The 14142-nt window shown below is 31.8% G+C and overlaps 1 protein-coding gene across 1 annotated transcript; it reads left to right on the top strand.

Annotated features, from left to right (window-relative positions):
• The first annotated feature begins 809 nt into the window (after nucleotides 1-809).
• On the top strand, nucleotides 810-6386 carry LOC126735199 (uncharacterized). The gene has a single exon (XM_050439151.1). It carries the CDS (start codon nucleotides 810-812, stop codon nucleotides 6384-6386), a length of 5577 nt encoding a protein of 1858 aa, XP_050295108.1.
• The last annotated feature ends 7756 nt before the right edge of the window (nucleotides 6387-14142 follow it).

The raw sequence follows: 14142 nt of genomic DNA, 5'->3' as shown, positions 1-14142 counted from the left end.
TACTTTTGCGTCACGTGACCGGGCAGGCCAATCGAAGCTCTCCGCTTTAACCTGCGCGATCGCGACGAGTCGACCGGAGAATCGAAGGGAAGAAGAAGTATTTGTGAAGTGGCTGTGAAGAAGTATTTTTTAGTTCGCTTAAGTTTAAGAATAACAAACAATCAAACATGTAACTCAAACCATTACCATTAAAGGCAAACTGTAAAATTGAGTAGCCTTTTTATTAAACCGATATTGGGAATATCTTAGCCCAACCAGGGGCACCACAAGAATCCCAAAATATACATTGGTCCTTCGTAGACGGATATAACCAAGAAATAACGCCGGCAGCCGCCATGTAAACCAGCGATCCAGTTGCAAACGGGGAACATGGCCGCCGTGAAAACCCGAAAATGCCAAGCATTGCATTGTAAAATATGTTGTAATAATTGATACAATTGAAGCTGACGAATTCAGAGCCAGGAAAAATAAGGTTAGTCCATTTTCCATCATCCCACTTATCCTTAATGCAATATTAATGCCATTTGAACCACTTCTTTTAATTTATACATATTTGTTTTATTCTTATCCACTATTTAATAACAAATCTACCGAGTGAGGTATGTTACTAGTTTAGTGTTTAGGTATGTGTTATGTTATTTAATTCAAACAATATAAAGCATAGCTGCCTATAACCCGCCTTAGACAGGCCTTTAGTCTATCCAATTAACTGATTTACTCACTTAATTTAATACTTATATTTTTCTTCTTTGGTTTACTAGCCTTTACCTTTCTGATTAACCTCATTAAGCCTACCATAAATAATAAAAATGACAAACAAAAAGCAAAGAAGTAATGTCGGTCTAAATGACTCATCCCAGGAGCGATCTAAAGCTCAGGTAGAGGAATATAATATTCTTGTAGCTCAACGCGATGCACTAACAAATGAAATAAGTAGATTTCAAACATTTTTAGAGAATAAATGTATAGATTTAGACAATCCTCGAGACAACCCTATATTAAAAATAGATTTGAGCACCCGTTTAACTAATATTGAGCCCATTCTTAGTGAATTTAAAATTATTCAGCTAAAAATTGAGCAATTGTGCTTGGCTAATGATTTCGAAGAATCAGATAGCCAAGAGCAAGAGCGTACTGAATTTGAAAATTTATTTTATGAAACTGTATCCAATGCCAAAGCAACTCTAGAAAGAGTTGATAAAATTATTAATGCAAGTGTGCAGCCAGACTTAAGCTCAATCCCACATTTACCCACCTTTCAATCAATATATCCATATGGTCCTCGTTTGCCCCCTATACCCCTACCTAAATTTAATGGCTCTTATGAGGCATGGACCAACTTTAAGGACACATTTTTCTCTTTAATAGACAAAAGTACACAAATTAACAATGTGGAAAAATTTTATTATTTGCAATCTACCCTACAGGGAGAGGCAGCTCAAATCATTAGCTCATTGGCAGCTACCGAGCATAGTTATGCTACAGCATGGTCTCTATTGCAAGAAAGATATGAAAATAAAAAGGCAATCATACATTCCCACATTAAATGCATTTTTGAATTGCCTGTTATCAAAGACGAATCCCACATTCAGCTACGAAAATTCTTAGACCTATTCCAAACCCACTTTAAATCTTTACAAAACCTCGGGGAACCAGTTAAACAATGGTGCACGCCTGTCATATATCTGTTGAACTCAAAACTAGATTTTTCAACCCGAAAGGAATGGGAAACTTTCACTAAAGATATTGAAATTCCAACAATCCAGGATTTTTTAACATTCTTATCTCAGCGATGTTGCTTTTTAGAATCTTTGGATTTTAAACTAAATAATAAAAAGTTTCCTAGTAAGTTTGAAAAATCCTATGAACGTAAAACTTTAATAACCCAAAATGCTCTACGCTCATGCTCTAATGTAGTGTGTCCCATGTGTAAAGATACACATTTTATCTATTCATGCAGAAAGTTTTTAGAGTTGTCTGTATCAAGTAGGTTTTTTGAGGCAAGGAAAGCAAATCTATGCACAAACTGCTTGCGTCCAGGCCACAGACATGGAGAATGTCATTCAACAAACAGTTGTAGAAGATGTCAAGCGAGGCATCATACCCTCTTACATAGAGAATCTAATCAGGATTCTAAATACAATTCTAATATCCACTCAACTGGTAAACCTCATCAATCCCAATCAAGATATATGCAACCTAACCTTTTACAGCCTAAACGAGAAACAAACTCAAATTATACAAATACTTTCAATTCTGGACAGCCTATGATGCAAGGCAATAACGCCAATCATCAATCTCATGTAACCGTAACGAAGCAGGCACCCTTTAGTCCTGGTAGCCAACAACAAAATCCAATCAATCATAGTCTTATGTGTGAAACCCCAAATGCACCCCTCTCCCATAATTCGGGGTATTCAGATTTACCCAGTACAAGCCAAGCAACCCAAAACCTGTATTGTGCCAGCCAAAATCCCAACTCATTTGTTCTTCTTTCTACAGCATCCTTATGTATTTATGACAAAAACCACAAACCCATTATTTGCAAAGCCATTTTGGATAATGGTAGCCAATCAAACTTTATTAGTGAAAAATTATTCAAGCTATTAAATATACCATACCAATCTGTGAATATGTCAGTCTCTGGCATAGGCCCTGACGTCACAAACCTCACTAAACGAGTCCAGTTACAAATAAAGTCCATGGTCAATAATTTTTCAGCTAAAATCCCAGCCTTGGTGATTAATAAAATCACAGAGCTTACACCTCAAATTCCCATTGACATTTCTAGCATAAAACTACCCGCTGACATCATTCTTGCTGATTCAAGCTTTCACACCCCTTCGGAGGTTGATCTTCTGATAGGAGCTGGTTTATTTTATAATATACTTTGCTCTAGGCAAATAAAAACTGGTAATGGCAATCCCATTCTACAAGAGACCCAGCTTGGATGGGTAGTAAGCGGACCACTTTCTTTACTGGCAAATGTTTCCTATGCATCATCGTATAAAACCCATAGCCAATCATTGTTTTGCACCAATGACCTCCAAGGCTGTCTTGAAAAATTTTGGTTGACAGAAGAAACCACTCAGCAAGTACCCCAAGTCCTCTCTAAAGAAGAGCTCGAATGTGAAGATCATTTTCAAGAAACCACTCATCAGGACTTAACAGGCCGCTTCATAGTACAACTACCTACTAAACCCAATGTTTTTAATCTAGGTGACTCTCTGCAGCCTGCTTTAAAGAGATTCTATTCTCTGGAGCAGAAATTTGACAAGCACCCAGAAATTAAGAAATTATACATAGATTTTATTAAAGAATATATCTCTTTGGGCCACATGTCTGAAATACAACCTAATCAATCAATTGATTCTAAGTATCCATGCTATTATCTTCCCCACCACTGTGTCGAAAAGGTTGATAGCACCACAACCCGTTTAAGAGTAGTCTTTGATGCCTCTTGCGTCTCAAGCACGGGCCTATCCCTGAACGACACCCTTAAAATAGGTCCTAATATTCAAAACGATTTGTTCTCCATCATTGTGAAATTCCGTAAACACAATTATGTTCTTATCGGTGACATCGCCAAGATGTATCGCCAGGTTTTACTAGAGCCATGTCAACGCAACCTTCAGCGTATAATATGGCGGGACAACCCCAACGAAAATATTCGACATTTTACCTTAAATACTGTCACTTATGGTATGGCAAGTTCCTCCTATTTAGCTACTCGCTGTCTCAAGGAAATTTCTGATCGTTCTAAAAACAACTACCCCCATGAAAGTCAAGTGTTACGTACGGACTGCTACGTTGACGATATCGCGTCAGGAACTGATACCAAAGAAGAGCTTATCGTCCTTGGAAAGAATCTTGTTGCTCTTCTTAAGAAATTTGGATTTGACTTAAGAAAGTTTTGCTCAAATGACCCCGAAGTGTTATCAGAGTTAAGCCCAGATGCATCTAATGACACACATTTTATTCTGAATGATGAGCATAGTACAAAAACCCTTGGGATATCCTGGAATCCCAGACAAGATTTATTTATATACACTTCAACCATAAACTCCAATTCTAAACCAGTAACAAAAAGAACCATTCTTTCCTTAATTTCTCAAATCTTTGACCCGTTGGGCCTCTTAGGTCCCATGATAGTTCAAATAAAGCTGCTCTTACAAAAGTTATGGCTTCTCAAGGTCGATTGGGACGATCCTGTTCCCAGAGATGTTTTTCGAACTTGGAAAAATTTTACTTATCATCTATCTTTAGTAGACTACTTTCGAATTCCTCGACAAGTAACCATCAAAAATGCAATTTTCTTAGAGCTCCATGGATTTTGTGACTCCTCAATAAATGCCTTTGGAGCATCTATCTATGTGCGTTCAATCGACCCACTTGGCAACATTGCAGTCAACCTCTTATGTGCTAAAAGTCGAGTAGCTCCCCTAAAGGCTGCAACCTTACCCCATCTCGAGCTTTGCGGAGCTCTAGTTTTATCACGATTGATGAAGAAGGCTCTAAATGCCCTAGATTGCAACCCAGACAAAATAAATTTTTATACCGACTCTACCATAGTTCTCTGTTGGATTTCTTTGGAACCTCGCCAGTTAAAGACTTATGTGTGCAATCGAGTTTCTGAAATTCAACAACTTACCAATATAAACAGTTGGCACCACATATCTTCAACAGAAAATCCAGCAGACATAATATCTAGAGGCACCAATCCTCAAGATCTGAAATCTTGTTCCTTATGGTGGCATGGACCTTCATTTCTTTCGAAGCCTACAGAATTTTGGCCAAAGAATACCAATATTTTGAATTTTAAACGTAAACCACCCGATCCTGGCATCCTAGAATTGAACCCAAAGTCCATAATCCTTACTTCAGCTCATATAGAAAGAAATTCTTTGTTTGACAAATTTTCAGACTACAACAAGCTAGTCAACGTAACCGCCTATTGCCTTAGATTTGTTCAGAATATAAAATCACCCAAGACCATTCGTCAAATTGGACATTTAACGCCCACAGAGCGTCAGAATGCATTAAATACTCTAGTCATCATGGCCCAAGTTGAATGTTTTTCTGACGACATTCGAAACCTTAAAGTTAAGGGAAATGTAAACCCTCAAAGTAAACTAAAATCCTTGAACCCATTTATAGATAGTCAAGGTATTCTGCGTGTCGGTGGACGATTAAAAAATTCTTTGCTCGATTACCAAACCAAACATCCTATGTTGTTACCACAATATCACCCTTTGACCCGTTTGATTATCACTCATGAGCATAAAAGAAACTTTCACCCAGGAGTACAATCAACACTATCGTTTGTCAGGCAATCCTTTTGGCCTCTTCATGGAAAATCAGCCGTAAAATCTATTCTTCGAAAATGCGTAGTTTGCTATAAAGTAAATCCCAAGCCCTTAGCTACCCTCATGGGAGACTTACCTGAACCCCGAGTTACCCCTTCTAAACCATTCCTTCACACCGGCGTAGATTATGCTGGATTTTTTCTTATGAAGGAATCGAAGTTAAGAAACCGCAGATTTATAAAGGCCTACTTATGCGTCTTTGTCTGTCTAGCTACCAAGGCTGTACACTTAGAGGTAGTCAGCGATCTAACCTCTCAAGGCTTTATAGCTATGCTTAAACGGTTTGTGTCAAGACGAGGGTTGTGTAAACATTTGTACTCTGACAATGGAACGAATTTCGTTGGAGCACGGAGTGAATTGCAAGAAATATTCAAATTTTATGATACTTCTGAGCTTCAAGCTTATTTTAAAAACAATATGATTAATTTTCGCTTTAACCCTGCTAGATCACCACATTTTGGGGGTTTATGGGAGGGTGTAGTAAAATCATTCAAACACCATTTGCGGCGTATTTTATCTGAGGATAACCGTTTAACCTATGAAGAGTTTTATACCTTTGTGGTTCAGGTAGAGGCAATATTGAACTCCCGTCCTATTCTGCCCCTCAGCAACGATCCTTTAGACCTTGAATCCTTAACTCCCGGGAATTTCCTTATTGGACATGCGCTCAATATGGTTCCCGATGCTGACTTCAAGGAGACCCCAATGAATCGGCTTACTAGATATCAAATGCTCCAGTCTATGGTTCAACATTTCTGGCGGAGATGGTCGGAGCAGTACCTCCACACCCTCCATGAGAGAAACAAGTGGCGCTTCAAAAGCGAAAGTCCCAACCTTCTTGGCGCATTGGTTTTGCTCAAGGATGACAGCAACCCCCCTTCCAAGTGGACCGCTGGTCGAATCACTGATATTCACCCCGGAAAGGATGGAGTGGTGCGTGTGGTGAGTGTGCGGATTTCTAATGGAAACATTTTAAAACGAAGTATCGTTAAGGTATGCCCTCTTCCAATTTCCGACTAAACCCTTTGTCAGTGTTAGCTTAGTTTGTTCTAACTGAACTTGTGAATCTTAACTTTAAGTCTTATATCTTAGTTTAATTTGTTAAATTTAACTTATACTTATTCATTTTCTTTAATTACTTAAATTTCGAGCTTTAGCTTATTGAAAGGTACTCCGGGTACTTTCAAGGGTGGCGGTATGATTAGTTTTATTTAATTTAAGTTATTTGTTTAATGGTGCGACACTGTATAAAACCTAAATTTAATTTATCATTCCTGCGTTACTCGATCCTTTATTGCGTAATGCGAGAAACAAGGACACGAGACAATATGTACTCTACTTTTGCGTCACGTGACCGGGCAGGCCAATCGAAGCTCTCCGCTTTAACCTGCGCGATCGCGACGAGTCGACCGGAGAATCGAAGGGAAGAGGCTGTGAAGAAGTATTTTTTAGTTCGCTTAAGTTTAAGAATAACAAACAATCAAACATGTAACTCAAACCATTACCATTAAAGGCAAACTGTAAAATTGAGTAGCCTTTTTATTAAACCGATATTGGGAATATCTTAGCCCAACCAGGGGCACCACAAGAATCCCAAAATATACAAGACCTAAAATCTGCATTTCTAATTGCATATTTTCTATAACGGTGCAGTGGTCTGAGATCTTTACCCAAAGTAAGCAGTGCTTGAATATGCCTATATATCTTAATTTTAATGAAGGAAAAATAAAAAAAGGTGTCAATTATCATAAAAATATATATAAAAACACATTGAGAAATCCACTTTACCCATGGTCCTTCAATTTTTTTGCCTGAACGGCTTCTTTACCCAATTTATCTACGAAAAAAAACTCTTACGGTTTCACCTCAAAGCCCCAAAAATATCCAGTAAATATTAACTAACACCCAGATCACACATTGAAGTGCACTGGGGCAATATCCCCCTAATTTCCAGCACACCGGAGTCCCGCTCGGGGATACCGGCTCCATTATCAACCTCAGCGGGCCGATTCCCGAAATTATTTATGGTTCCCTCAAAAATTTTACGCCGGTTTTATGGATTTATCATTTTTCCGTGTCCGTTGCTTTTTCATTTGTAGTAAATCATCTGTAGAAGAGTATCCTGGGGTTTTTTTTTCTCCGTTCTGCTTAACGGTCGAGGGCTTAACACTTACCACGATAATATAAAAACTAAGCAGTACACATTGTCGTAAACGAGTTTTAACTCAAAAAGTGTCGATCATTTATTTTATAACTAGTGTTTTTAGTAATAATAATAATAATAATAATAATAATAATAATAAAATATTTGATTGTTCTGCATACTCAGGAGATTTTGTTTTTTATAACGTTGACTGTGAATTTAGAAAATAACCCTGTTGCCTCGATGACAATTGGGATAACTTCAGTTTGCATGTACCACATTTTTTGCAGTTCAGTTTGAAGATCATTTTATTTTTAATTTTTTTTCTAATTATTCACGTCTATTATAAGACATTATTTTGCTTTTTTATCTTTCAATAATAAATTGATCTTCCATTAGTAATTGGAAAAATCTTTTTTTATGATACGATTCAAACGTTATAGTAATAAATTCTACTCGCACATGTTAAACACTTTGCATCATTGTAGAACAATATCTTTGAATATTCCTATTGACGACTCAGAATAATTGTTTGTATTGTTGTCTTTAGTAAGAATATTTCATCGATATGGTAAATACCTATTTTTGAACTACTATGAATAGTTATAATTATCACTGGTTGAAACAACTTGTTGCAAGTTTTTCTTAAGATAATGTTTAGCTCTTTGGAAAGCAACAGTATAATGATGTTGTGATTGACTTGTATGCAAAATTACAGCTATGCACATATTACTCACGATACACTCGTATCAATAAATACCACTTCATCAGCTGACCCAGCTAAGTAAACTCTTTGCATTATTGGAGTAACCAAAGTACAAATAAGAAGATCTTCCGTAATACATAATCTAATATTAAGTTGAAGAAGTTATGTCAATTTTTTTTATAATTTCTAATTCATCCATACCGTCTCTGCCATAAAATTAAATATGGAATCAAAATAAAGCATAAATAAAACCTACAGTATATAGTAGGTAGAAGTGTTAAAAAACTTAAGAAATCGTTTTAAATTTCTAGAAACAAACTTTTTAGGATATGAAAACTTATTTCTAATTCCTGGCTGTAATATAAAATTAAATTTAAAAATTAGGAAAGCGTAACAAATTATTTAAAGAACAATATTAAATATTAAAATAAATACTTCATAAAATTATATTGGCATAACTTAAATGGATAAGATATATATATTTTTGTTTATGAATAAGTTATTAAAGGCTATATAAATAATAAAAAATTCTGCTTAAAGTTGCTAAAAGAAGATAATTTAAATTAGTAGTGCTTCTGATGTACTTATTATAAATAGTGCTGTAGTATCTCCTTAAAAAAAATGAATAAGGCTCTTTTTGCATGAAATTGTCTTTCTCTTTTATGGTCAAATTTGTTAGATTTTACTTGACAAAAATCAATTTTTGCAGTAGGTAAGCAGGCAAAAACCGTCGCGTTTTATATGCATAATTTGCGATTAGTTGATAAATAACTAAAAAATTAAATTAAATGCTCATGAATGCATCATGAGTTATAAATATATTGAAATAAAGAACAATTAAAACATACTCAAAAAATTACTTATCAATTGTATATAGTGGCTCTTGGTAAATTTGTAAATCTATGATTAATTACGCATTAAATAATTTAAAAACAAAAGCCGAAGAAAAGTTTGAATATACATCACTTAATATACACGGGAGGTTAGCAAATATATTTTCAATGCCTGGAAAAAATTAAAAAATTTGGGAAAAATTTGAAATTAATTGATAAAGTAATTGATAAAAAACATAAAAAACGCCTCTTTTTATTGAACGATATAAATAATTACGTCTTAATATTTCTTCGTATTTTTTCAGATCTCAAGTTTGTATTTACTTGAGATAGATAGCAGCCACCCCTATGCAAAAATACATGAGCCCGCATTTACTTTTAGCTATTTCTCTATTAATCTCAATTTATCGCACACATTCAGAGGTTTTTGTAAAGATAATGAAATAATTGTCATTTTGTCGAATTTATTATTATTTATAAATATAGAAGGGTATTAAGGGGAAGTACTTTTTTTGATGCATATAAATTTTTATTTATATAATCGGGACGGATATGGATTATTAATAATGAATACGAATGTTTTTTGCCTTATTTTATTGAGTTTTTCAATTATGCTAATTTTTTTAAACCTTATAGGTTCAGGCATATTAAAGCCCTTTAATAAGTCGCTATATGTTTTATAAACGTTTCATTAATTAAATTAATTCAAAATGTACATTTGTATTATTTTGACATATTTTTTTCTAAATCTCTGAATATAGCTTAATAGTCAAATATCTCATTAAACTAAAACAGAAATATTCTTAATTTATTATCTAGTCTAAAGGTATATTTAGATATATGGCAGCAAGTATACTAAATATGCATAGCCCATCGTTAGGATATTTATTGGTGCATGTTCTAAAAGATTGTTTTTTTTAATTGGTAAAAAATAAAATAAATAACCAAACAAATTGTTTTAATTTAAAAAGAAAAAAACATCGAAGAGAAAATCCTGAAAAAAAAACATAACATAATTTTTAAAATATCCCTCATAATTTTATCTAATTTTTAAATAATTGAAAGACACCCTCCAAAAGGTAAAAAGCACATTTTCAAAAGGTCAATAAAAGCTGCCCCACTCGGCATAACTTTGTATCATTATATTGCCGAGACAATGTAGTGAATTTGAGTTTCTCAGTATTTTACCTTGATTTATTTCTTTTTATACGGAAGGCTGCGTCCCGTTTTAATTGCATTTCTACCATTTTAATAGTACAAAGCGACTGGGAAATTAAAATTTATTATTTTGATAGTAATAACTTTTATATTATTAAATTATAAGAGGAAAAAATGAGAACATATCAAAATAGACTACATTCCTAAAATGTTTTAAACTTTTTTATTTTAAGTCCAGTTAGGTTCTGCAGAGTTTGTGTTATTTAAACATTTACTTTTTTATATATTTTTCAAAGTGCAATCAAAGAATATGAAGGAAGTAATATATTGATTTGAAGATATTTGTCTGGACCTGCGACTTTTTTTAATGGCAAATTTCTGCATCAAAAGTGAAATAAGCCTTTCTTATTTATAAGTGATCAGGAATTTATTTAAACATAATTTTCTCCTTAATTTAATGACATGTTTTTCTTGTAAAATAATTTAAGTTATTAGTTTGTTCCGATATTCAGTCTTCGAAAAATGTAATAAAAACTAAAAATGATATGAAACGTTACACGCTATATCTTAAAAACTGTACATTTTAGGACTCATTATTTTTTAATTTATGGTATAGCATTAAGTAATAGCTCGTATTCAAATATGGAGTATTAAAGTTAAAACTTTTTAAAAAACTTATAAAAAATTAAGTATATAATATAGTTTGTAAAATTATTTTAAAAACTCATAATATGAATATTTTGATACAATATTATAGCTTTATAGGAAGGAATTGCCGTGAATTTTTATATATTTGTATTTTTTTGTTTGATTATGATGTTAGTTGTTTTACTTAAAAAAAAAAAAGCTGTTATGTTTGTATTTACAAAAGGTTATGTAAAGTCCGTTAAAGTTATGCAGATTTTTGTTATTTAAATATCTATATCAATATCCATTATGGTATAAGGTTTATACTATAAATGATAATTTTATAAGATATTTCAGATATTAATTTAGAGCTTTTACTACAAACTTATAAGTCTATTTAAAAAAAAAAAAATTTTTTAAACGTAGAATAATATTGAAATAATTATTTTTATTTAAATTATTCAAATTATAAGTAGTTATAGACTAAACTTAAAAATAATAAATACTTTTAATTATCTTCTTATTTAAAATATGTCTAGGTTCATAAAATTTATAAATATTTTTTCATTGTGTTGTAATTAATATGTACAGTCTATTTCAAATTTTGATCAAAATAAACACCGAGGTAACTAAATCTTACAATTTCATAAACAATCCAAATTCAAATTATAATCTGGGTAATATAGAACTAATATATCTTTCTTTCTAAGACCTCCAGTATTTAATGAAATAAGTTTTCTCTATATTTAGAAATAATAGACTGGCCTTAAACTATTTTTTACTCAAAATAACGCATACTATTCTTAATATAGAGTTTCCTTATCTACATGTAATAAAGTGATAAAAACATAATTAACTGGTTTTTTTGATCTCTCCGACAAATAAGACATTAATAGATTTAAAGCTTATGCCAATTCTTTTAAGTCTGTTTAATAATATATGATACGCCAAAGTATCGAATGCCTTACGTAGGTCTCGAAAAACTGCTTAAAGGCTCTTATTAATACTTTCAATTAGAAAATTCTTAATCTCGTACAATGCATTATCAGTATTAGAACTAGTCTTAAATGCAAATTGCGAAAATTGATATACACAATATGCATACTACTAATGGGAAAAAAGTAATATATAATAAAGAAGTTAATTATATTTTGTTATGCTAAAATATAAAATAAAATAAATTTAAAATGAAGCATTATTAGCAATTATTAATAATAATTACTATGGCGCTACAAAAATCATATTAAGTGTCCTAAATCTATGGTTAATATACGTTATACATGTCTATGACACGGTAGAAACTTTTAGTCGACATATATAACGTATGTACATAATTGTAACAACACGTAATTGTAACAACTTTGTTTTATTAGAACGCTGTAACACAACACAAAGGCTGAATTCGGTAAAAACTAATTAAAAAGGCTTTTAAGAGAACTTGTTAATTGTTTGTGAGTTTTTTTTTATTAAAATTTTATTTATTTTATTATTACCAGTATTTTAAGGTTTATTTTTACACGTATATAGCAGTTATATTAGATAAAGTTTTGTTAATATGAATCTTTTTTTCGTGTATGCCATGTATGCCATTGTACAAACTATTTAACCCAGTTATTTAGAAGAAACCGAGGAATTAAAAAGGGTATATACATATATCTATATTTTTAATTGAAGGTATCCGAAGGATAGTAGCAGTAGTGTTAAGAATTACCATATTCTGCAAGCAGGTAAGTACGCAATTATTTATTTTAAGTTCTATCAAATGTGGTGTAACATTTCTGTACATAATACCATTACAAGATGTTATAACTACTATTATAGGTACTCCATAAACAAAAATATAAATATCTTATTCATTTAAGTTATGCCAATATAATTTAAGTATTTATTTTAATATTTAATATTGTTCTTTAAATAATTTGTTATGCTTTCCTGAATTTTGAATTTTATTTTATATTTCATCCAGGAATTTGAAATAAATTTTCATGTCTCCCAGAGAGTTTGTTTTCTAGAAATTTAAAACAATTTTTCAAGTTTTTTAACACTTTTTTCATCGACATGATTAGAGATAAAAATTAAATATACAAAATAAAATAATATATTTAGTAAAAATAAAGATAATATACGTAAAATAACCTTATATTTTTTATTTCTTGCACGTATAGTAAATATTATTTGAAATATGTTTTGAGAGATTTAAAGTACTTTTTTAATGGTTTTTTGATTGTAGAAATTATTTTTATGTCTTCATTAACGACACAAAAAAAATAGAAGTACAAATTAAGAAAGTCAAAAATATACCTTCTTATTGATGTAATATTGTTTATCTTCTCATCGTATGAAGTATTTACTTTTATGCTTAAAAATTGTTTTTTAATCAACTTTTTTTATGTCTTCTAAATTTTTCGGCTCAGTTTTTTATTTCTTTCATACATTTTTTACAAAACAAATATGACCTTACACTAAAAAAATTTTCCAAAACGACATAAAAAAGACAGAAACTAAAACTAAAAAAGAAAAAATAAATGTCCTCTCATTGTTATAATTATTTTTATCTTCTCGTCATTTAAAGTATTTACTTTTATGCTAAAAAATTCTATTTTAGTTAATTTTTTATAGTGTCTAAATTTTTGCACTTAATTTTTTATTTGATCCAGGTTTTGTTATATTATTCTAAAAATGTGTTTCCAGAGATTTGGAATATTTTTTTATGGTTTTGCGGCTCTAGGAATTATTTGTATGTCTTCCAGGAAGCTTTTACAAATATATATGACTTTCAGGCTAAATTATATTGACAATACACACACATTGTTTTTTAATTAATTTCTCATCATTACCCAATTTTTATTTTCTCCAGGCATTGTAAATTTTTTTTTATCTTCTATATATTTCAAGTAATTGCTTTTTTAAACTTTGTGTTCCTTGATGATGCTGTATCCGAACCATGTTGGAAGTTTTGAACTAGTTCCAGTTCTTTTACAAAAAAAAAACGGAACTATATTTACAATGAACAAGTACAGGAAAAATGTATAATTTCTTCATATAAAAAAGTTTATTATAACTAAGGGGGCCTTTAAAAAAGTAACTCTAGTAAACCAGGAAAAAATCTACTAAGTTTGGTCTAAACTAAAATTAGAACATTAAGAAGCTAAAACTAAAAAATAAATAAATAAAATAAAAAATTATCCGAGCCGACGATCGAATCACAACGGTCCATTGACAATCCAACGCCTTCCAATAATTCGCCCCTCCGCCCCCCCTATTTCCCCCGTTTACCGTGAAACGGTCCATTGTGGCCCCAAGTTTATT

This window comes from Anthonomus grandis, chromosome 4 (assembly GCF_022605725.1).
Source record: "Anthonomus grandis grandis chromosome 4, icAntGran1.3, whole genome shotgun sequence".
Classification (NCBI taxonomy): domain Eukaryota; kingdom Metazoa; phylum Arthropoda; class Insecta; order Coleoptera; family Curculionidae; genus Anthonomus; species Anthonomus grandis.
The sequence above is the reverse complement of the archived record's forward strand: the minus strand, read 5'-3'. Positions and strand labels throughout refer to the sequence as shown.

What these genes read in the sequence shown, in the direction of transcription:
- LOC126735199 (XM_050439151.1), top strand. Translation starts at nt 810, where the DNA reads ATGACAAACAAAAAGCAAAGAAGTAATGTCGGTCTAAATGACTCATCC.